The sequence below is a fragment of the Gallinula chloropus genome (genome assembly GCF_964237585.1).
Source record: "Gallinula chloropus genome assembly, chromosome: 2".
Lineage (NCBI taxonomy): Eukaryota > Metazoa > Chordata > Aves > Gruiformes > Rallidae > Gallinula > Gallinula chloropus.
The window spans coordinates 156,212,776-156,238,508 of record NC_140086.1 but is presented as its reverse complement, the minus strand read 5'-3'; the positions used below and the strand labels follow the sequence as shown (position 1 = coordinate 156,238,508).

At 44.4% G+C, this 25,733-nt stretch overlaps 1 protein-coding gene across 1 annotated transcript in view; it reads right to left on the bottom strand.

Annotated features, from left to right (window-relative positions):
• KMT2C (lysine methyltransferase 2C) overlaps positions 1-24,587 on the bottom strand; it is a 195,976-nt gene extending 171,389 nt beyond the window's left edge. The window contains exon 1 of the mRNA XM_084279900.1: positions 24,254-24,587. Within this exon, the coding sequence (XP_084136026.1) occupies positions 24,254-24,426 (173 nt within the window). The 5' untranslated portion in view covers positions 24,427-24,587. The remainder of the gene's footprint in view (positions 1-24,253) is intronic.
• Between the last annotated feature and the right edge of the window lie 1,146 nt (positions 24,588-25,733).

Here is a 25,733-nt window from a genome sequence, read left to right as displayed (position 1 = left end):
CTTCTGGATCTGTGCAACATTGTCTTTACATCGTTCTTTAAAACTGTTCATTTTTCTTTAATTAAAAATCTCAGCTTCCTTTAACAAGGCGACAACAGAAGATGACAAGGGACAAATGGAAGGGAAAAGATGGTTAAATGCTCTTGAAAAGACAGACTGCTCACAGGCAACCTATTGCACTGAAATGGATTACAGTGAGAGCAAAAGACTGAATTCCATGCTTCTCATCCTCAGTCTTCCATCTGTCTTGAAAATAATGTTCCTGTAACTCTGGATTTCCCATTTGTGATCACTGCAAACCCATGATTCTTCCACAAGCACTGTACCTTGCTCCTGCACCCATTCCTATGCGCCTCCAGCCTTCTACTAAACTATCCTAAAGCCCACATGAAATTTTTCAAAGGTCTGCCAAAAGAGCACTTACTGTTCAATCCAGTCCTGGTTTATGACCATTCCGAGCACACAATGAATGACTTCTGCCATGACTGTGACTAAAGCTTCTGTACTCAAGGCAAAACTGACATGGCAGTGACAACACCTAGCACACCTTCTATTATTTTCCCCACACCAAGTAACCTTTGGAAAGATGAGAAAATATTCTAGACACACTCCCTCAATACTCCCCTTGACCGCTGTCAGTACCTACTTGCTTGTTAAACTCATTGTCAGTGGTGTCACGGAGCCAAAATCCCCCAACTCAAGTGGAAGTACAAGGTGACCAAAATAAAGCTCCCACCTTAGACCTTCACCTCACTGCTTCAGATACACCGTCCTTGCCTAGTCCCACCCAATATATCCCTTTCCCCTGCTCCGTTTTCTCTCTTCTTCTGCCATTTTTATTATATCCCTTCACCCCAGTCCTCCAGCTTGGAAAAAGCCTTCCAATTCCATCACTCAACAGCCTCACAAGTCATTTGATTCAAAGGAGGTAGATTTCTGCAGAACTATCAGCATAAGAATTCTGCTTGAGGTTTTCTGAATTCTGGGGGGGGGGGGGAAACCACAAAAAAACCCCACAAAAAAAACCCAGCTTGCTTTCCTCCTGGTCTAAACCCACCTCAGCCAGATCGTCCATGGAATGATTATTCCATAACTGCCCACTTCAGCACTCATCACATTTTTCTCTGTGGTATCTGATGTTAGACACTAACAGGGGGCAAGAGCTTCATTTAGTTTGTAAATTGGTTAGGGAAGAAACCCAAGTATAGACCAGGCAGTAATAACCTGCTCTTAGATTTAGTTCTTCCTAAACAGTCTTACAAAAGCAATCTACATCCTCTTTTTAGAGCACAGAAGCATTTCTGGGCATGAAAATTAAAAATAAGGATAACTTAAAAAAAATAAAAGAGACAAAGGAGGTCTGGAGTAACAACATGGAAGTGTTTGTGGTTAGGAGGACCACACTGAGTTGCATCTAAAACAAAGAATTCATCCCTGAAACAGAATTATACCCAAGAACCACAAGTTCTGACTAAACAAATAAATGAATACACAAGCAGACTCGTCCTTCCAAGCCTGCATCTTCCCTGAGCATCTAATGAAGTAATGCTACCCAAGTATTTACCTTTCAGCACTTGGTAACCAGGATGAAAACATGGGCCAAAGTAGCCAATGTGAAATCTTTTCTTTTCTAGGGGTATTACAAAAGCACAAACCACACTTGCTGTGTAACACTTCAACAGGGAGTAGAGGCAAGAGGGAGAGTTTACCGAAGAGCCAGACAGAAACGCGATGCGCTATGACTAACTTCCAACAGATCTTATGGAGGAGTCAAATATCCTCCATATGTGCAATATCATCTATGCTTATGCCTGGCCTTGGACCTCAGCTTTCAGATGAAAATAGATCCTAACAAGGCCACATATAATTATGATCCAATTTCTAAATTATCAAAGAGAAGAAAAAAAAAGCTTAACTGTGCTGTTTCACCACACTTTTTGGTACTCATCTACAGCTCAGATGTCAGGGGAAAAATCTGTAAAGACCACTCAGTCAAAACCACATCTGTGTGCTGAATGCCTTCCTCACCAGATTACCAAACCCTCTCCAAAACAGAAGGTGCTCACCTGTACCCAACACGAGGCGACTCTTTCTCCACCACACCGCTTTCCCGACCGGGTTTCTATGGCATTTCCTGGTTCACCCAAGCCGCCCCAGAGCGCACCGCTGCGGCACGGCAAATGCCATGAATCGCAAGAAGACATCTGATATCTGTGATATCACACGCTGGGACACTGCCAGAGAACCACAACACGCCAAAAGGACTTCTCAGAGGAAAGACAGAATTATAAAAGACTAGCTAAAGGCCCACTGGCAGCTGGGTTTTAATACTGCTTTCAGAAAGCACGCTACCTGCCCCCTATGAGTCTCCAGGAGCCTCATAATTACTAAAACTGGAACGGCCTAAACAAAAAAGTATCTTTCCCACTAGTTCAGAGTGTGCTTTTGACAACGCTCCAGAGACAGTTTCCCTTCTTCTTGGGCCACAGATTTTATACTGAAAGTATATACTCTTTTATACCAAGAGTTTTCTATCCGCACCAACAACAGGAAAACAGAGCTGCAAAGCCATGAAGATTTGAGAGCAGTGATGATGAAAGAATACTTTTACCATTACTTTTAAATAGCTGACTAAATTTCAGGCTGGAAATACCCTGTAAAGAACAGGCTGAATGGTCCTTTTAGCCTGGAACAAAAGCAGAAATCAATACATGGCTGCTTTTCATCTTTGCTCAGCCATTTACCTTTAAGAGATAATTTTCAGGCAAGTCCAATGAACATTAAGAAAGCACGCATGATGCAACTGCTTTCTACTGGCATATTATGTCAATGACAATAATGCCACCCCTTGCCCTACCCCCCCCTCCCCCCCCAAAAAAAAAAACCCCAACAAACTCTCAGAGAATATTTTGCCAAAACTCTGCAGGAATTTCTTGGGGAAAGAATAATACAGAAAGAAAAAAAGGGAATGGGGGAAAAGAAGAAAAAAAACAAAGGGGAAAAGGAAAAATAAAGGGGGGGGAAGGGCGGAGAAAAAAAAGGGTAAAAGGATAAAGGAAAGAAAAGGAAAAAAGAAAAAAGGGGAAAAAGAAAGAAGAGAGAAAGAAAGGGGGAAAAGGGAAAATTAAAAGAAGATAAAAAAGAAAAAATGAGAAAGGGAAAAAAGAAGAAAAAAGAAAAAAGGGGGAAAAGTGGGAAAAAAGAAGAGATATTGGTCAACTGAGTATGTAACCTGACAAAAAATTATACCAAAATTCAGTTAACAATTCCCACACTTCGTACAATGAAGAGTATTTTGCCCTAAAAGTATCTAGATTTAATGCCAATCGAATATTCCCGTACAGCTACAGTGTAAGAATAGTAGTCATAAAACAGTTTAGAAAGACGACCTGCCAGTGAGGCAAGCAATTAAAAACTACCTCTCCTCAAACTCCATGTATATTATCTGAAGAAGGAACCTTTCTGATAAAGCATTAAAGGAAGCATACATCAATTAGAAATAACCGTACAGGAGTCATTAGTGAAACTAATGAATGGCTAGCATAGATGCTGCTGATTAAAATATTTGCGCTAAACAGTCTGGGAGCCAGGGGGGTGGTATTTTTTAGTGTAGCAAGTGTATTTTATTGTGCAGGAACATCAAACACAACATACTAAGATCACCATGAAGTACAACAAGCACAAAGACCCCTAGACGTCAACCCCAGCTTAATAACTGTGTTTACTTCAACGCACGGTATTTTATACAGTCACCGAGAATCTTTAAATGTCTGCCTATTTGTTTCAGTTTTGCAATAGGAGCATTAACCCACTACTGCTTCAGTCCTTCAGACGCCAAAAAAGCCCAAATTATTTTCATACTGCTCTTCAGTTCTTTCACGAACTCCAACTACGCCAAATAACGCTCTGCTGCAAAACCCTGAAGTCAAATAATAAAACTACACTAACTCGGGGACATTTCTCAATTATGTAATGAATCTGGTTACAGTATTAACTAACGATTCACAGGAGAATACCTAATATTTAGTATGCAGAATGAGGCACAGGACTGAAACAGGGTTTTAGAAAAAAAAAAATACGAAACACCATACAGATTTCCTGGCTCCTATTTTTAAAGTATAGGTTGGGGGAGGGGGGGAGGGTGTTTGGGTTTTTTTATTTTTAAATCAACCTGCTACAAAGTAATCCCACTGAAAAAAAAAAAAAAAACCACCCCAAACCAAAACCAAGCAAACAAAAACCCAGCCTCTCATTTCATCCAGATGAAAAAGCAAAAAAAAAAACAAAATAAGACTTTTCCTTTACAGTTGGTATCAAGTTTGCTAAAGCCAGCCAGTTACATAACACTTACTTTGACTTATGACCTATTTGCTCACTACTCATACAAAAATCATCATATATGATGGTCTAAATGACCACGATGGGTGAGGAGCGTAGTCTGGGTCTAAAAGTGGTATTTTTTTTTTCTTTCTTTTAACGTAGAACTACAGAGGATCATCTAAAATTAATACTAGGCAGGCACGCTTTGAAATAATGCAAGATTAAAAAAATAAGAGCGTGCAGAGCACTTCAAAACATTTAAAAAAAAAAAATTTAATCCTATCTCAATTTCCATCGCTCCCGAATTTACACCAGGAAATGAAAGTGCTAAAAAACAAAACCAAATAAAAGGGGGGTGGGGGGAGGGGGGGGGGGGGAAGCTGTGCTATAGCGAACCATATAAAGTCATGATTTTAAAAGAATACGTGCGTGTCCCTGTGCGGGCACAGGTGTGTGCGCATAGGTGTGCGCCGGGAGGGAAGAAATGCCCGAGCACCGGCTGCGGAGCCCGGGTCAGCCCCGAGCTGGGCTTTTGTGTTTGTTGTCTCTCCCACCCACCCCCCCCCTCCTTTCTTTTTGCTTTTTTCTCTCTTTTTTTTTTTGTTACATGGCCGAGGATTGCCTACTGAGCGTGTAACTGGAGCCTACACACCCGCGTTTGAATTCGGGGTTTTATTTGTTTCCCCCCACCGAACGGTGTAAAATCGCCTCTCCCGAGTGCCAGCGGCGCCCGAGTCCCCCCGCCAAGTTTCTCGCCCCGGTCCCGGCGGCCGGTCCGTCCCCCCCACCCCCGCCGCGCTGCCCCCCCGCACCCCTCCCCGGGGCATCGCCCCGCCGTGCCCAGCTCCGCGCCCGCTGTCACCGTTTGCCCTTTTAATACAAAGAAGTTAAACGACACACGTACTCACCCCCGGCGAATTGCTTCTGCGCGACATAGCCCAGCCCCGCGGAACCTCTCACAAATCCCCTCTGGAAAATGGAGGGGCTGGCATCGGTGCCCGCCCGTACGATCCGGAGGAAAGAGAAGTTATTTTACATGTCACGGCCCGAGCCCAAGCGCCGTGCGGAGACACCGACTGCTCAGCACTCCCCGAGATCAGCCATATTACTCTCCCAGACCCGCCGCTCGGGAGGAGCGCTTCCCAGGCCACTGCCCCGGGGCCTCGGCGCGGCCGGGCGGGCGCGGCGCGGGCGGCTCTAGAGGGCCCCCATGGCGGCGCCGCCGGGGGAGCGATCCGCCACAGCCCCGATCGCCTCGGAACTTCAGCTCCGGGATCCTCCCCGAACCAAGCTGGAGCCGGCGGCGGAGGAGGGCGGAGGGGGAGGGGAGCGGGGGGAAGGGGAGGGGGAAGGGGGAAAAAAAAAAAAAAAAAAAGAAGAAAAAAAAAAAAGAAGAAAAAAAAAAAAAAGCCGAGCGAGAGAAAGTAGATCCGACGCAGCCGGGCGCCGCCAATGTGCGGACCGGAGTCCTGCGGCAGGAGCCGGGGCCGCCGCGCCGACTGCGCTAGCGAGGCAGAGCGGCGGCGGCCGGAGGCGCAGCGCCCCCGCCGGAGGCTTCCACCGCCCGGGCCCCCGCCCCGCACCACCCCCCCATCACCACCCCACCCCACCCCAACCCCCCCCCACCGGCGCGGCGGGGAAGCTGCGGCGCTGGCGCCGGAGGGGGTCGGCGCTGCCGGGCGCGGAGCGGAGCTGAGCGGCCGGAGGGCCGAGGGGTGAGGTGCGGGAAGGCGAGCCCAAGAGGCGGCCCCGGTAGCGCCCGGTCTGTCCGCCTGTCAGCCCCTCTCCTAGTCCGAACACCTTCCGAGCGAGGGTTCCTTCCCTGCCCCCAACGCCGGCGCTTTCCCATTTAACAAAGCAAGCGCCGCTGAAAAGTTACAAAACGTTTCCCTATATGCCGGCCGCTGCCCTGGCAGACACTTCCCCGCCGTCCCCTCCTCGGCTGTGCGGGGCTACTCGGGGGAAAAAGAGTGTTTCAGCCCTGGAGGTTAACGTGTGACTCTTTTACCCCTTTTTTCCTCCGCCTAAAAAACGTTCAGGCTGCTCTACACGCCTCCAAAACCAGCCTGGAACGGAGGACTTCAGAAAGCAAGCTTGACAAATGTCCATCTACAAACGGCTCTTTCCTAATCCTTCAGAAGGTCCCTGCCAATTTTCTTTTTCTTCTACGGGGAGAAAAACAAATCAAGAAAACATTACGCAACTATCACTTCAGTTGTATCGATAGATACTTGCAAAAACCAATTGCTCTGCCAGTCGAAGTAGTAACGCAACTACCTTTGCTCCCACAGAGAGCCCAAACGGGCCGCCGTGTAACGCCTGGCTTCTGTCAGTCTCCTACAAGCTTGCTCCACATTTCTTTAAATATCAGATCAGACATCTGCAGACACAGGTTGACACGTTGACAACAATAATCTGATTTAACTACCAAACAAAAATAAGACTATTATCTCAATTATCTACTTTTTTGTTTTGTTTTATTAAATCAAATTATCTTCTGTTACACCGAGCTGCAACTGGACATACTTAAATTAACCTAGGGCACCTTCTGTTGTGGACCAGCAAGTAAATTCGGTGTTACCTTAGCAGTACAGGTTAGAGAAATTCTTAATACATGCACTTGGCAAGTCAGGAAAGACCCTTTTACCTCTAAGGCTGAAGAAAGCAAACCAGAAAGCCCACAATGATTCACACGGCATCATCTACCCAGGCCCAGGGTGCGCACCAACGCTGCCTGACGTTACATTTCTAACTAGGTGCCCGGCCTACAGGAAAGCTTTTATCAAACCAATCCTCCAGAGAGTAAGATAAAATTTTAAAAAGAAAACACTCACATGAAAAAATCCTCCACATGTTTACTCTGAAACAAGTACCTATTGTATAAGAGCCATTGTGCCATGTTAGTACAGGTACGGACACATAAATACATTTAGCTACGAGGAGCTATCAAGCTACTGCTTATCAGCACATCTCTGGTAACCACGTGCATTAGCACACTTGCTCTGCTGCAATGAGAAGGTAAAATACGTTAGTCCAAACCTGCAGGAAGGTGGTAAATGTCAGTGTTTTATTTTGCAGGAAGGGGCAGTTATTTTGGTTCACCCAACAAGTGGTAAATTACTAAACCACTACTGAGACGTGATAAATTTTCCTATTCCCTTTAGCACTCATGGCCCCTTAGGTTTAGCTCAGACAAACCCCTCTTGGACATAGATCTCCATATAGTTTAACCCTTTTCCTCACCTTTTCATATCAAGATTAACTAAAACAAGCTCCTCTTAAATCCAAGAAGATACACCCAGCAGTGGACAGAAGCAGTGCATTTTCCAAATCATATGAATTAAAGTGAGTTTCTGTGTTTATACTTAGCAGGTTAAGCAAGGGTAGAGCACAAAATTCCTTGTGTATCAGCTATCCCATAACTGCCTATTTATATGAGCTTCCACTACAGCACTGGTGCAGTTCCTCCTGAGATGACACCCTCTGCAGCATAACCAACGTGCCACAGATTCACTGAGTTGTTTGTGCTGCTACACCTTGAGCCTGTAGATATTTCCAAACATGTTATACTCAGTAGAAAAATGCATGCTTTAACATAGCAGGTAATGGGTCACCTGACGAGTTTAAGTATGTTAGCACAAATAAGACAAGTTACAATTTAATAATAGCTGGTTAAAATAATAAATTACTCGCAGTACTTTTCCCTACTGTTCATGTGACCCAAGATGTAAGGTAACAGGTACGAAGCTGTACAGGCCAGCTTTGTTCTTCCTCTGAGCTTCCCACGTGGAGCTGAATTTTCCCCTCACGTACAAGATGCAAGATTCAGTTCTTTTAATGCAAGAGCACCTTAACTGCCATAAAAATCTATCTAAGGACACTCAGGCATGGTCCGACACAGTAGTCACATTGACTAATTACTACTCTGCCACTCAAACTACCTGCAAGTTGCCTTCAGTAGGATTATACAATGCGCTAAAGGAACAACTCCAGGTAATATTTGCACGTTGGGCTTGAGGCTGATCCCACCCCTCTTCTTCCCAGGCCCTGAGCCAGGCATTCGGCTGTGCCCTGGATCACATAGGGAATCAGACGAGGCGACCAATCCAGCTACAGCAAGAAGCACCCACTCGGGACACCGAGAAAAGGCGAAGCTATTTTGTCTGCATCAATTCCCTGCCCTGATTCACACATCTCCACAAACGTGTGTCGCCATGATGGCGAGAGGCAGAAACTGTTCAAGCCAACACTTCTGCCAAGAAACCATACATGGGGAAAATGGGATCAGTCATCCCTCCCAAGACAGGCTTCTTTCTTCTGTAAGCAACAGAAGCCATGGATTTAATGATTAAGATAAAAACTTATGTCGATACATATGTTGGACTGTTTTATTCCAAACTCAAACTGATTAACTCAAGGATACAACCCGCTCAAGTTAATCAAGACACGTTTAGTGAAACATGCCTTGCCTGTTTATGGTAGGGCCTATTTACATTTTCCCTCACAGCAACCAAGAGAAATTCAGTGTGTGTCACCACTTCCAACATATTCTGATCTAAATTTCAGGTGCGATACGTATACAAACACGAGACACGGGCTTCACAGCATCTCGATACAGTAACAACAAGGTCATACATTTCATTTGCTACGTCACTGATTTTAACACATACAATGATGAACATGTTCAGAAGCACAAGTGTGTTCAGCCTTTTTAAACATTTGCTGCTTCTTTACTCCTGCTGACCTGCTACTTCCAAGATCTTCAATGGGTTTCTAATAATCATAAATTATAATGACTTCAAATTAAGCAGTAAGCACCTAGCTTCAAATATACAACAATTTAAAAAGGAAATTCAGTAATTTTACATTTCAGTAGAATTGTCAGGATAAGGAAAAGGCCATTTACCTGCTAACACCCTTTTATGCTTCCACACTACAAATTAACTTGAACCATCCTCTTCTGGAATATAATTTCTTTGAAATTCTACTTTTCATTCCAAAGCACAGATTGAACAGAAGTATTATTTTACTGAAGGGTTTTGGAAATTCTTAGTTTCTAGCCTGTGCTAACACAGTCTCTGGAGATAGACTCCAGTTCTAAAAGTAAAAAAGAGTAAGTTCAAAAAAACTTCCTAAACCCTCCAAAAAACTAACAAAACTCAAAACCCCTGCAAGAAACTAAAGGTTCCAAGCAATTTTCAAATTATATTCTTTTCCTCCTCTTCCCTGAGCTCTTCTTATAAGCACATGGGACATAACAACCCCATGCAGCGCTACAGGATTGGAGGAGACTTGCTGGAGTGCTATCAAGCAGAGGAGGACCTGGGGGTATTGGCTGACTGCAGGCTGAATATGAGTCAGCAGTGTGTCCAGCAAGGCCAATGGCATCCTGGCTTGTATCAGAAATAGTGTGGCCAGTAGGTCTACGGAAGTGACTGTGCCCCTGTACTCGGCATTGGTGAAGCCACACCTTGAGTACTGTGTCCAGTTCTGGGCTCCTCACCATAAGAAGGACATTGAGGTCCAGAGAAGGGCAACCAGGCTGGTGAAGGGACTAGAGGGCAAGTCCTATGAGAAGCAGCTGAGGGAGCTGGGTATGTTTTGCCTGGAGAAGAAGAGGCTGAGGGGAGACCTTATTACCACCTACAACTACCTGACAGGAGGTTGTCTCTTCAGCCAAGTGACAGGAGACAGGACAAGAGGAAATGACACAAAGCTGCCCCAGGTCAGGGTCAGATTAGATATTAGAAAAAAAAAAATACTGAAAGAGTTGTCAGGGCCTGGAACAGGCTGCCCAGGGAGGGGGTTGAGTCACCTTCTCCAGATGTGTTTAAAAAAATGGTAGATGAGGTACTTGGGGATACGGTTTAGCTTAGGATGGATGGGAATGGTTGGACCTGATGATCTTAAAGGTCTTTTCCAACCTTGTGATTCCATGAACCAGTTCACATATCACTTGGTAAAAAGCGATAGGACAAGAAGAGATGGCCTCAAATTGTGCAAGGGGAGGTTTAGATAAGAAAAAGTCTCTTCACTGAAAGGGCTGTCAAGCCCTGGAAGAAGCTGCCCAGGGAAATGTCTGAGTCACCATCCCGGGAGGTATCTAAAAGAGGTGTAGATGTGGTGCTCAGGGACATGGTTTAGTGGTGGGCTTGGCAGTGTGAGATTAATGGTTAGACTTGACTATCAAAGGTCTTTTTCAACCTAAATGATCGTGTGATTCTACATCGGGAACCCAAGATAGGTCAACAGCACCTCATACAGCCAAGAAACATATTTTGTGCATTAACAACATACCCACCATAACAAACTATTCTAATTTGAAGTAAAGCCATTACAATGAAGATGCCACAGGTAACTGAATTGGCTTTCTATATATAAAACATCAAATTATGGCTTTTAGAGACAAGAAAACAGACAGTTTTGGCAAAAATTTACTGAAAAGGCCCTAGGTGCCTTTCTTCCCTGATGTGTTTCCATGCTTCAGCCAAAGGTTACCACCCCTGCAACAGAGATGGCAGAATGGGACACAAAGCCTGCTGTTACACTTAATTCACCAATGAACATGAACCTGAGGTAGAAACCCCTAACGACAAGCTGGAGCATATCCTTTTGCCTGTATGGCCAGTATCTTTCCACCAAGCATCAGCACAGATGTCTCAAGGTAGCTTGAGCTCACCAAGTGTCACCAGATGTTGTCCAGTAACACGATGTAATCAGCAGTATCAACGGAGAAGCTTAGGCTGCATCAGGTAAAAGGCATTTATAAACCCCCCCCCCACTAATAATAAAGACCTCTATTTTTTGTTCCAATCTCCTATTAGCTCTAGAAATCTCAGATTTTACTCACATCCTTGGTTTCCCAACAGCACTATTTTACTTGGTACTGCAGGAGCGTGGTGCATGATGCTTTCTTACAGAAACGCTGGACAAGTGACAAGAGACATAGATCCTGTGATCTAGGTCCATTTTACATCACTACTAAGAGCTGGTTTGGGTTAACTCTGTTGTGTAACTGAAATGGTAATGTAGTACTGCTTACCAGAGATGGAAATAAAGGGCTGAGCAAACAAACTCAGAAAGGACAAAAAAAACCAATCTAGATGAACAGATCACAAGTTGAAAAGGCGATACAAGAAGGTAAGAGGTAGAAAACAGACCATCAGAAAATTATTCATTGCTAATGACATGTGTTGTCAGCTGCTAGCACAGGCAGGACAGTGCATGATGGAAATCCAGTAAGAATACAAATTGTGACATAGTTTCCTTAAAGTAGTTAAAATAGCCCTACCCTTTTCTACCAGATATACTTTTTAAAATAGCCTTTAAGAAAAAAAACAAATCTGGAATGCCAGGTGACACTATTTATTAACCACCAACAACAAAACCCCATAGTAAGGAATTAAGTTTATTTAGTATATGTCATATATATGTTATACATATATCACACAGATTAATACATAAAGCAAGTATCAGGTTACAGAAGGAATAAGGAAAAGAGACAATGAAACAAAGATTTAGTAAAATATTATCAAGAAATAAACCACCTTCTACAAAAGGTTATTACACATAATTCACTGAGTAAAAGCAATGGCTACGACATAAATAATGGACATGACCATCAGAAGTGATGCTTATAGAACATGATCACAGAGTAACTCCAGCTGGAGAAGACCTGAAAGGTCAGTTAGTCCAGCCTTGGTCAAAGCAGGTCACAGTCAGTTCCCCAAATATTTTTTGAAGTTCAATTCATTGTTTGCATAGCTGTGTAACTATACACAGCGCAGAAACCTGATGGCACAACCCTATTTGAAATAGCTTGTGCCCCAAACAAACCAAGAACAGAGATCAGGGCATAAAGCTGATGCTCAGCCTATATCACACCTAAACCCCTTTATCTAGTATTTTCTATAAGGTGGCTTTAAGAAACTCCCTGCTCAGACTTTAGTCCTTCTGAATTGCGTTTTGGAGGTAGTTAGCTCTCTCTTCTGACTAATCATGAAGACTCCAGCAGAATTTGAGTGCGCTTCCTGCTATTCATTAGTAAGCGCCTTTAGAGTAGTAAAATAAGTATCAGTATTCTTTTAAAGCTTTGAAAGAAAACAATTCAGATAGAAACTAGACCATCACAATACTGTTGAAAAAGAAACCTAGGTGGCATGACTACAGGAGCTAGAATTGAGTCTCTGCCCTGTCCCCAAGGCCCATTACTAACAGCTCTTACGGAATATGCTCCCACACCATGTGAATGGTCACATCCATCCAGCTACATATCAGGAGACCAAAAAAAACCAAACCAACCCAAAAAACCCACCAGAAGAAAAACTCAACAAGTTGCTCTAATAACCTTCGTAGTCTTCAGATAAAAGCCAGCTAACAAGGATCTGTCACGATACTTTCCCAAATTCTAGTTAAAGAACAACAGTGCACCATAGAAGATACAGGGTAGCTGAGAGACCAAGCTGCAACAAGTTTATACATGTCCACAACTGTTATGACTTCACTTTTTTGAAGTGTGAGCATGTTGACTAATAAGACAAAAAACTCTCACTGGCCTAAAAAAGCCTTTAAAATAACATGGTCAAGCTAACAATTTAAAAACAGGTTCCTTTTGCCTATTAAGACAGTTTCGAGCAAGTAAGATGAAAAAAACCCACAATAATTGAAAAAAATAAACTGCAAATATTCTTCAAATAATATTCATTTCCATTAAGTTACCAATAAACCCCCACTGACACTGTCTGCTTAACAAGCCTTGAGATCAAGATTTTCTGCTTGTCCATAAAGTAGGTATACAGTTACCAGCATCTCCTTTGTTCTGTGTATCCTCCTCTGGGAAGACCACATGTAAAGTATACAAAATATGAGTCAGTTTTTACCAAGTTTTTGTGTTTTTTTCTTCACCAACAAACACATTCAAAACAGAAATGACGGTACCTCTGAGTTGTATGGAGCACACCACAGGACAAAGAATTACTCTCCCATTCCATTACAAAAGGAGGTGACAGAACAGCCAGCCACAAGCCAATCCTTACATGAAAGATCTTGAGTAAATCATTTCTTTAAATAATCTCGCGTACAGATCATTTATTTCCTAACTTCCCCTCCTCCCCTCCCCCCCCCCCCCCCCCCCCCCCCCACTCTCCCATTTCTGGGCCCAGTTCTCTTCTAAAGGGTTTCTGCAAAACACAGGCAGAAAAAATAAATTAGAATTCCCCCCTGAATCTATTTTGCCCTTTCCTTTGTAGAAATCTCTGCCAGGATGCCTGACACAAGGTTAATTATGCAAAACCTGAACCAGGAAAAATTGTGTGAGAAGACTTAAGTAGCACTGAAAGCCAGTGTTTCCCAGAGCCTTATGGCTTGTGCATCCCATCTCCTCCACTCCCTCTAGAGCAACTCTGCTATGGGCTGCTCTTCCTAAACTTACATCCCTGAGTTAGAGAACGTTAACTGTGGCACAGTATTTCCCCAGGAGGCTGAAAGTAAAAAGTAAAACTGATGGAAGAATTCAGTTTCATTGAATTCTGCCTTGAAAAACAAAAACAGGAAAATAACCCAAACCAAATCCTCTACACACACACACCAAACCAGTGTTTTAGTTTTTCTAGTGAATTAAACATAGTGGGTGATATTGGCCTTGAGGCAGACTAGCACAGAACAGCCTACATCCATGCTATCTAATTCTCACCCTCCCAAACAAAGCAGCCACACTGGGAAGGGTGCATGGCCCATGCAAACACCTGGGCCGGCCCTGAGAAACCTTTGGAAGAGTGCTGGCAGGCCCAGGTCAAAACTGTACAACAATAATCTGACAACAGGGACAATTATTGCATCTAGTGACTCCAAACCTTCCCTGATGGCTTTTGTTTTTTAGTGTTTTTTTTTTTTAAATGAGCACTAACATGGTCACTGTGAAGAAGCTGAGCACTTCAGGTGCCAGAACACTCCTGCTAGCTACGATCCTGCCACTAATCAATACAAAATACAAGCACAGCCAGGAATTAGCCTCATTTATAAATGATGAAATTTAAGGAAATTGAAATGAACAGTTATTTTCACCTTATTTTGAATTCTGTTTCAAAATTAACACTTCCAAGCCTTTATTCATGATGAAAAAACACCTGGCCCGTTTCTGGTTTCATGCAGTTCAGTGGGCCATGGCCAGCAAAAAATACTACACTCACTTTTTATTACAAGGCAGGGGGAAGAGGGAAGGGAAACAGAGGAGAAGGGGAAAATGAGGAGTAGAAACACAACTGTAAGCAAGAGAGAATGGGAACTAAGGAATAAGGAACTGGAAAGGTCAGGAGACAAAACCCTCCTCTGACCAAATGAGGGGAAGATGGCAAGCCTTTTGAAGCAACTAAGAGAAGCTTTCAGAACACATATCTTGAGGGCAAGAAGAGGCCTTCACCACCCAGACGACTAATGGAAAACCAAATTAACAAAACAAACAGCCCAACATGTTTGTGAAAATGTTGAGGACAACTGTTTCACAAAGTTGAGGATGCCAGAAGAGCAGTTACTTCACACTTCACTCTATTAGGGCAGGCTCCATTTTAAACATCTCAATGTGTACAGTGATTTGGCTGGAAGTGGTAACGAGAAGCATTCCCTGTGCCAAGGGAGGAGAAAAATGAGAGCAGTATAAAGAGGAGAACAAGTTTTTATCTTCAATTAACTGAAATAAGAAAAGAAAATTTCAACAAACTCTTTGAACTTGTTGCTAGAATCTTTTGAGAATGCGATTGAAAGGAGGACTGGCAGTTATTGTAGTAGAACACACACAATGACAAAGTATTCCAATGCAGGGGAAAGATAGCAAATGTAGTATGAACAATATGGGCTGCATCAAAAGCAGCCAGTAATAAGGGTCTGAAACTAGAAAGAATCATATTAGGAATGGAAACAAGGGCATTTTAATGAATATAAAGGAACAGCATAAACTGTCAGGGATAAAAATCAGAAGAGATAAAAGCACAGCATGTGTTATTACCACTGTGCAATATGAAAGGCAAACAAAGTTTCAGAAATATTGTGAAGTAAGAATAAAACCCCAAAAGTCAGTACACAGCGTTAAAGAAGAACAAACGGATAACAAAACAGAATCAAATGCTGTTCTTTGTATTTCAGCCTTCATAAACCAAATTTATCATAGCTAATCCTAAAAACTGATCTTATTATTCTATAGTCAGCAGGACAGGAAGAAATTCACTCTATACTTAAGAAACAAACAGATCTCTAAACTATGAGTGATTATCTTCCACAATACAGTCCTGGTGAAACCGCCCTAAAACAGGTCGGCAACAATAGACCAGAGCAGTCACAGGGTATTTGCAAGGTATTTTCAATCAAGGTGGGAGAACATTTGAAGGAAGTTCTTTCCTCTGGGACCTGAGGGGATTCACAGGCACAGAAGAGCTGAATACAACCCATGGCTGAGGCAGCAGTTATAAGATCTTGTCCTCTACAATGGCTAAAAGAATAATTCTGGTAAATTAAGGACTGCTTCATATCCATCAAGTGAAACAATACTAGCAAGGTTTGAAGGATACATCAGGTAAGTCAACATGTTGCTACAGAGGTTAAGTGTGTTCAGTGCAGAACAAAGGAGACGATATCCAAATATATAAAAGTTTATTATAAAATTTGTTCTCCATATCAACTGTGGAGTCTTAACTGCCAGCAGTACAAGACCAAACTGGCTTCATCAGCAGTAAAAAACATTTATGTTATATTTCAGAAAATTAGTTGCTCAAACCAGTTGCTCAGAGATGCAATCACCAAAAATTTAAAAAATAAACTGGAGAAACATTTGTCAGATGGACAACACAGAACCACGAGCAAAATCACCCCCAAGTCTTTTCAGTTCCATTCTTTTGTAGCAATACAGCAAAACTAAATGTTCAGCTTATTGCAAACAATTGCATTGTGCTTCTGAACTCCCCACTTTTGGAGAAAACCTAAATGACTCACATTCTGTATTTACAAAATGGATCACTCAAAATCTCCCACATTTTAATACAGCCTGGCTTCCCCTTTATTAATAACAACATGGAGCCATCCTGTCATGTTTTGGTGAGAAAACTTCCACTAAGAACACTAGACAGTCATCTCCACTAGAGAAAGACAGGACAGACACCACCCTCAGAACAGCCAGGTTCCACAATCCCCAGGATATTCCAGAAATTATTCTGGATTAGCTAAGGCTTCCAGTCTTACTCTCAGTCACCAGTGATGCCCGCAAACATCAAGCAGTGGAGACTGCACATTTGGACCACTTCTACACTACAAAAAAATTCCTTTGATCTTACTGTGCCATACAAGTGATGCAACTGCGTGTGCTCCAATGAATATTAAAAAACTGCTAAGTTTTCCAAAATCCGGGGGTATTTTTCCTCATCAATAGACGAACTAAAACTATTTTTTGAAAAAAAAATTATTGACCATAATGACACAGCAGCAGAAAAAACTCGGTTTGGGAGAGAATATCCTAATGTGATACAGTTTGCAGCAGTTTCTTCAAGAATAACTATCAGAATGTTGATAAATACAGCTCTGAAAATTAGCAATTATATATTTATATTGGAATGACTGGCGGTAAGATCTGGTGCATGATTTAATAAAAATACTTCCAACAAAATGTGAAAGGGAAGAATATTCTGCAAGAAGCAAGATCTACTTTTATTTTATGAGAAGGCCTATATATTGATATACTTGTAGGAAAGAGCTTTCAGAAGAGCAGAAACGTTTGTTAACATAAAACATTATTTTAGGGTACTTGAAATATCCAATTTACCATTGGTTCTGAGGATCAAAGCAAGAATCAGCTAGATGAGAACAACTCTCCTGTCTATATGCTGTGAATTACCTTCTCAATGTATTATGTTTTTTTAACAACCAGTAACATGACTATAGGTAAAAATCTCTCACAATCTCCTGTAATAACTCCTATGTGAAAGAATTCAAAGGAGTCAGCCTAAAATCCAAGCACCCTCACACTTCCAACAACCAAGGCCATAGCTTCCCAGGTAACTACTTTAAGCTGGCAGTGCTACCTAAAGCTGTCTCCCTGTCCCTCCACAGCCCAGCCACCCGCTCTGGCCTCTTCCCTCTTGCTATCACAAACACGTTTCTCTGCCAGGTTAGTTTTAACCCAGATCAGTTTCCCAATGCAGTTCCCCACATGGCTACGCAAACGCCTGGGTCAGCACAAGGGAGAGAACAAACAGCTGGTAGCAGAGGGAGGGCAGCACTGCTGCTGCTTTTCACTGCCAGAATCAGCTTAAGATTTATGGTGTTTTGGGAAAATAACCACCTGATGCGCTCCATACACTCACTGCCTATGTTTCTCTAAGTAATAAATATTCTAGATTTTAAGGGCTTTTTCCTACTTCATCTTATTTTCTTTCCAAAGCACCAATGCTACTAGAAGAACTTAGTGAACACAGTTCTTGAAGCAAGTGCCCAAACTTATTTTGACTAACCCATCTGATAAACCCAGGGATGGCATGAAAGGGAACAATTAGTACCATCATTCAGATTAAAAAAATAGTAAAAAAGAAAACAAAATATTCAGAATTCAATGCAAGTTACTTGCAAAGAGTTATCCAAACTATATGAATCATGTAGATCACAATGATAATGAAACATTAAACAAAGAAAGGAGAAGAGCTTTGAGAATTTTAAAAAGTTCTGAGCCTCTTTTCACCATTTCAAAATGTTTTAGTGTACTTGCAACAACATTTCTTAAAAGTTATGTCCACAGCATCAGTGTGTAATAACATAAGGGAATGATCATTAATGGCAGGTAAGAAAAATCCTATTTTCCCTGGTTACACATGACCCTGCTACGGCTCCAACATTGTTGTGGGGCAGCTGGGCCAAGAAGGAAAAAAAAAAACCACAACTCCAGCCCAAGAAAGGCAGAGCTTACCTAATCTTAGCAAGCCAAATGCCTTGGAAAACCATCACTCAACTCAAATGATGACCAAGAATAGAAATGTCCATTTCCAGGTACTTATCTCACAAAAAAACAATGACAAGAAGTTAGTAGGAGTTGAACACGCTAACACTAAAGAAAAAAAGAAGACTGTCCATAAGCAAAGCCAAGAAAATTTAAGTGTTTTATTGGTTTAGGCTGGGAAAAAACTCCTGCGTCATTGAATACAAGATGAAAAGATGTCTGGTGTGTGGATGGCACAGAGAATAGTAACCAAAATACTGGGTTCTTGTTCCTACCTCTGCAAAGATATGCCTTATGACCAATATACCTTATGCATTGAGATACTCATGCATACTTGGTCTGACATGATACTGTCCAGTAACGCTTGGGAAGTCCCTCCTATGACAAGCACTACAGAAGTTCAACACATCAAGTACAAACATTAACAAACTAACAACTAAAAACTGTAGGCCAAGGTCATAGAAAAATAACCTTTCTCCAACCTTAAGCCTAATCTCACTCACCCTTGAGACAAGTGAAGGCACCATTTGAATCAAATTCTGAACAACTTTGATAATGTGGCAAAAAAGCTATATAGTCAACTATGTGTAGCAACTTCCACGATCAATCAAGCACTGAAAATCAAAAGATTAATACAGAGATCATTTTCCTAACATCATTCACCTCCTGAGCATTATGAGCAGTTTAAACCAGGCTTCTATGCAAGCACTACGTAGGACAACTGGGGAATTGCTTGGTAATACAAATATGATGAGGTCATACATCATGGGCTGACTGAGAAAACGACACAAAGTTCTCATGGGGCCCTGGTGCACATAGCTTGGTCATGTTCTGCAACAGACTAGAAAGAAAGGCCTTCAAAGAGCCAGTGTCATGTCCTGATTATGAAGCCTACTCCCATACCTCATGTCTTCACACTGCATAGAGTGTGTACGTTTTGGCTGTTGGCCAAACATTGTGATACGTGGCTTGTACCGGCAGAGGTATAGGCCACTGTTTGCTTTACTACCTTAACCCTTACCCAGACAACAGTTGTACAAACCCCATCCATCAAAAGGTTACCCTCTTGCCAGGTAGTAATGACTTTCCCAAATTGTGAATGTGTGTTAGGGAGCATTTTTACTGTATAGCACAATATACATTTTGCAATTGCAAATGTTAAATTTTTAAGTGAGAAGACAGCAGGCAAGTGAAGATACAAGTAAGAATCAGGTAGAAGGTGTGTGATGAACTAAAGGAACAGCTGAGCTATAAAGAGAATTCATCCAACACATTAAGGTCCTTTGGAAATGAGCATAGATAAATCTTTAAGTATTGGCCTACCCTAATGAAAAAGCAGCTAAAGTAACCATAAAAATTCTTAAATAGTAATTTCCTGGCAAAAATACTATGCTTACGTGTCCCCAAAACTATCTGCATGTGTAACATCTACAGCCTTTGAAAACCTACGGCAGCTTATATTGTCCAAAGTAACGAAAAACTAAGGTGAAAATTAAAACTTATGTGGTTAAAAGCAAATACACACGAGTTTTCCACAATTTCTTGCTTTTTGAAATCATTTTCCTATGAGTAGTTTTAGACCAGACACATTTGCAAAAAATAATCAGAAATAAACACTGAAGCCTGATGGATGCTGAAAATAAAAATTAAAATGAGCTGAGATACTGACTTGCAAAGTAACTGTTTTCATGATCACAATCAATGAAACTTCTGGTACTAAATTTTTTGCTAAGAAGCTGCATCTGTTTGTGCTGCTTATAACCTGTATAGAGTAAGGAAGCTCCAGTACTCAAAATAGATTACAAAAATGTTTACTGCACCTGTACAATACTGTTCTGATACGTTTTCGCGAGCAACCAGCTGTTCATACAATGACATTATAGTTAAAAAGGAACCAATACTCTTCCCCTGCAACTTCTTTTTGATCACGTTTCTATCCTTCAGGTCCATAGCCTGGAAGTTGAGGTATAATCCAAGTACAGGAGTCAAACTTTGAAGATTTCAGGCCATTATGATGAGATGGCCTCTAATCATTCACAGTTTTCCTACACAACACCAGCAAGACTTCTTTTTTAACCATCCATCTGAAAGTTTCTTTCTCCTACATGACTTTATATCTTCAGTAATGCAACTTTTTGGCTTTCATAAGTGCAATCTCACCACCTTTTAAATTCATCTGCAAGCTGATTACTACAAAAACATTTTCCCTGTTCATTGCTTTGACTGTTCTGCGTGTTCTTCCTTCTTCCTGATGAACGACTTGCTCTCAGTTTCATGGCCTATCCTAGCTCTACCTCTTAAACTCCAACTGCTGCTCAATACAGATACCCAGTTGTCAAAATGTAATGAAGAAAATGCAAGTAGTTGTGTAGCACTTTAGGCAGGAAACGAGCTATTTGTGAAAGTCCTCAGGGTAACTGCTACTACCCTCCTTTAAATATATCCTCCAAATCTGATGCCTATGAATCATTCACCGATGCTGAGATAGCCAGGGAACTTGAACTTCTGCATGTTCTTCTGCTCGTAACATTCTCACAGCTCCCTTGTGCTTTCCCAATACACTTCTCACATTTACATGCTGCCTTATCTTTACATTTAAATTAAGAAATTGTTTGCGCAGAAGCAATCTTTGCTTATGCATTTGTAGTCTATGTAGTATAATGGTGCCCTGGCCTCTAGGCACGATTACAATATAAATAATAAAAATGAACTGTTCACCTAAGATTAGGTCTCCTGACAACGCTATTCATGAAGCTATATCCTTCAAACGATGATAAAAAGATGTTCTAGCGTCATGCTCTACTATCAGTAGTAACTCTCTAGCTACTGACACCACAAAAGATACTGATTCCTAGTTCATCACCTATAGGAAACCTCAACTGTCCCCTGTACTACAGCTGTGTCCACAGCACCACAGGAATTTTTACTGAATTTTTACCAGGTAAAAGGGGGGATGACAGAGACTTGTGCAGAGCTGCCCTACTGAAGAACCCCATGCTCCCTTAGCATATGCCCACTTCTGGGAAGAGTTGAGAATCCTTGGCATCTCACAGAAGCAGATTCAAGGCAGTTTTCCATCTGTCTGCTTAAACTCATCAAATTTGCTTAAAAACATGGCCTTCAAGAAGGTATAATACCAACCTACAGCATTCTCCAATATGGTATTGCTTTTTAATGGAGGCATCCATAGCTGAGGAATTATTCTATTTTGGCTTTGCTGGTTTAATGCGGGGCTCTTCGTTTTATCATTACTTAGACTGCACTTAGACTGAACATTCGGTGGAACATTTCCTATAATGGGATAAAGCAGTTGAACAATTTGACTGGCTAATAGTGATCTAGACATGTGATTACAGTACAGAAAATGGTCTGACATATGCTCTTTTATCTGGTTTACATGAGGCACATTAATCCAACTGGAAAGCACAGAAGTGAAAAGGAAGACAGGACCAAGCAATCATATATTAAAAGAAAAAAAAAACATCAAAAACTAGGAAATATTTTTACTTATTTTGTTTCTGCATTTGCTTAGCTAATTAGTATTTTGTAAATAGTAAAACTTAGAAAATAAAACCATTTTCTCCCCAAAATAGAGGCAAATGAAAAAGAGACCAGTCCATATCTACCCTGTGAATGACAGAAAACCACCATTTTGTATGAAATTTTAGTTTTAAGAGCATTTGTAACTTCTGTCATAAGGCCTTTACCAACATTACAGATTTTCCATAAAGCCAGAGGAGAACACCAACCACACTTTGCACCATACCAGACAGACACAATCATAGTGTGAAAAGAGCACTGATTAATGTAAATTTTGTCTCAGGTAATTTCACTTCTGGCTTGCACACAAATGCTTATAGTCATGTCAGCGTAAGTACATATTTTTATGGGAAACTTTAATTTCCTCCTAAAACTAGCCAATGACACCAAAAACCTAACTGGAGAAAAAAAGGAATTACCTCTTTGGCACTCACTTTTCATCAAAAGTGTGCATGCCACCTAAGGCTGGCCTGCAAGATATGCCAATTTTCACAAACAACAATATTTTGCCTTTTAGGCAGATGGGCACAGTTCAGTTGTATTTGTATTTTACTTTTTTAAAAAATAAAATATTTATAGGTTTCCTGTATAAGGTTGGGATTCCCTATGTAGAAATGAAACCAAAGCATGTAAAACTATGAGTAAAGGAGATGAACCTAAATACTTCACTGCACATACATGTTTGGCAACTGCTTTCAACTATCGCTATATGAAAATCTGTATCAAGCGTATAACGTAAGAGAATTAAAAGAGGGAGCTGCAAAAAACGTATCTCCACCAAAACCGGGAGGGGGTCAACCTTAAAATCTTTGAAGGGAAACTTCCATCAATGACAACAACAACGACAAAAATCCATACACCCCAAACTAATGACAGTTCCATCCTGGGAGGTTTATCTAACAAGCATTTGTAGAAACAGATTATACTAGAGGAAAGCATAGTCTCTGCTTGCTCTTAGGTCCAGCCCAGCAAAACCCATTGTGATATTACGGTTGGACTCGATGAGCTTAAAGGTCTCTTCCAACCGAAATTATTGACTCAGGAACCGGGGCTGAGGTCTGGGCAGGCGTCTGCAGCGAAGCGCCGGCCGCTCACCTGGTTAAACATACTCGAGGGTGTCAAAACTGAGAGCGTCCCTTCAAAACAAAGGGAAACAAACTCTGCAACCCCAGGACTCCAAGGGACTCGGCAGCGCAGAGGCTATTTTGCTAACAATCGTGACGTTTCACCTCAAAATCTGCTCGCCCAGCTCTGCCCTATTACTGCTGCCAGCAGGTATGTCATGGCGAGATCCATCCTACTCAAAAATAACCCGCGGGGAGCGCGGCCAGCACGGCAGCGGCACTGCCACCAGGCCTCTGCCAGCCCAGCCCGGCTCGGCACCTCACGCCTACCGGCGACACACGGCCATCCCCACCAGCTCGCCCGCGTCTCTCAGCGGGGAAGCGGTCGTTAGCACGACGGGTTCCCCGTGGCCGCGCTGCGGGATCTTGTGCGCGCCGGCCCGGCGCTGAGGGAAGAGGAGCGGCCCCCTCAGGAGCGGCTCCCTTGGGGAGGAGGGGGCAGCGGCGGGGCTGTCGGGACTAACGATCGCCCGCGCCCCCGGCGGGGAGAGGCCGCGGTGAAGGGAAATCTGCCAGAGCCGAGGAAGAGGCAGCACCCCCTCCCACACCACAACCGCCACCCCCCCCCCGCTCATGTTTGTGCTGTGCTTCGCCACTGTCCCGCCGGCGCGTCCCTCCGTGAGAGGCTGCCGCCTGACAGCTCCCCCAGCGCCGCCAGCCTCTCTCTCCTCTCTTTCCCCACCTCCGAGCACACGGCGCGGCTGGCGCCGAGGAAACTCCTGCCTCAACTTTGCGTGTGCGCGTCCGCACCCGCCTGTGTCGGGGGTGTTGTGTGTGTGTGGGGGGGTGTGTTTCTCCTCGCCACCCGCGGAGAACCGTCTTTTCTTGCCCAAAAAGAGGAGGGGGGGATAAAAAGGGAAAGCGACGAGGAACTACCGTCAAGCACGGAGAGTAGCCAGGCGACGCTGAAGGCAGCCGAGCGTCCTGGACGAGAAGAAACCCAAAAAGGAGAAGGGGGAAGGTGCAAAGGCAAGGGAAAAAAAAAAAAAAAAAGGAGGAAGAGGGGGAAGGGGGAAGAGCTAAAGAGAAACTCCGAAGAAGGAGGAGAAGAAAGGAATAGAGACGGTGAAAGAAAAGTGGGAAAGGGAGAGCAGGCGGAGGAAGACAAAGGTGAAGAAGAAGGAGGAGGAGGGGAAAGTGCAAAGGGGAGAGGAGGAGAAGAAAGAAGGGCCCTTCTCAAAATGGCATTAGGCAGGAGGGAGGGGGCGACGAGCAGCGAGTCTCCGCTGACAGCTCTGCCTGCGCCTGGCCGCCTGCCCCCTGCCCCTCTCTGCCTCGCACACACAAACGCTGAACTTACTTCTTTCTGGCTCTCTGGAAAGGGGAAGCGCCATCTTTGCGAGGCCGGCCCCTAGGTCTTTTGTCTGTGGCTGCTGCTGCTGCTGGGGGGGGAGCTCCAGGCTCGGGGGGCTGCTGCTGCTGCTGAGGCGGCTCCACCACCGCCACCACCAGACTCTTGTCCTCCGTTGACATCCTAGTCAGCAGGACGAGAGAGACACATGGATGATGATGATGAGGATGAAGATGAGGATGGTGATGGGGATCCCGATGCTCCTCCTGCTCCCGCGGCTCCTCTCCTCCTCACCTCCGCCTCCTCCACCTCCGCCTCGCATTGCTGGCCTCAGCCGCCGACGACCAGCACAGGTAGCAAAGGGAGCAGCATGGGGAGAGCAGGAGGAGGGGGGGAGGGGGGGGGGGGGGCGAAGAGAAAGAGCGCTGAGGAAGGAAGGGTCTCACACAATAACACCCTCTCCCCGGCTCGGCGGGGTCTGTCGGGGCTGGGGGAGGTGGCGGGCGAGGTGAAGAGAGCGAGCGAGAGGCGGCTGATCCCGCCGCTGGGCGCCCCCCCCCTCTCAGAGGCCCCGGGAGCTGACGGCGGCTCCGGCTCTTGCGCTGCCCGGCTGCGGCGGCCGCCGCTTCATTGTACACTGGCCCTGCGCCCTCCCCCCGCGCAGAGCCCCCGGGGGCGGAGGAGGAGCAGGCGGCGGCGGCGGTGGTGGTGGTGGCGAAGGCGGCAGGGGCCGAGGCCGAGCGGAGGAAGTTTTGACAGCTCCAGCTGTTGTGTGTGTCGAGGGCTGAGTCCGGCCGGGCTCCGCGTCCCCTTCCCAGCCGGGCCGGGAGCAGGAAGTTTAACTTTGGGGAAAGAAGGAGGAGGAAGGGTGAAAAAGGGGGAGGAGGAAGGGGGAGGAGGAGGAGGCGGCTCCCTCCCCCTCCCCGCGGGGTGGAGAAGGGATCCCGGCGCTGTCGGCGCTGCCCTGGTGTGTAACCCCCCCCCGCCCCCCTGCGCTTCCCTTCCCCCCTGCCAGTGCGACACATAGACACAGAGCCCGCCCGCCGCCCTCCTCCCCCTGCCGCGGCCCCACACTGCGCCTGCCCGGCCCGCCCGCCCACCGCCCGTCCCACGGCGCAGACACCCATCCGCCGCCGACACTGACCTCACGGGCTGGCTGCCGCGGCGGGCTGCGGGGAAAGCGCGGAGCCGCGGAGCGGGGACGGGACGGGACGGGACGCGGCGCCACGGGGCGCTCCACGCACCCACCCCGCCCCGCGGGGCCCGGCAGCCCGCTCGCTCCCCCATCCACCCTCCCCCCGTCCTGGCTTTTTTTAATTAATTTTTCCATCGGCCCCGTGGAAAAGTAAAAAAGAAAAGCCCCATCTGGATGAGAGTGGCCGCCCCGCAGCAGGTTGCCCCCCACCCCGTCCCCGCACATGGGCTGAACTCCCCAGGACGGCTGCTCCGGGGACAGCGCACGATGCCCGCCCCGGCGGCGATCGCTCCT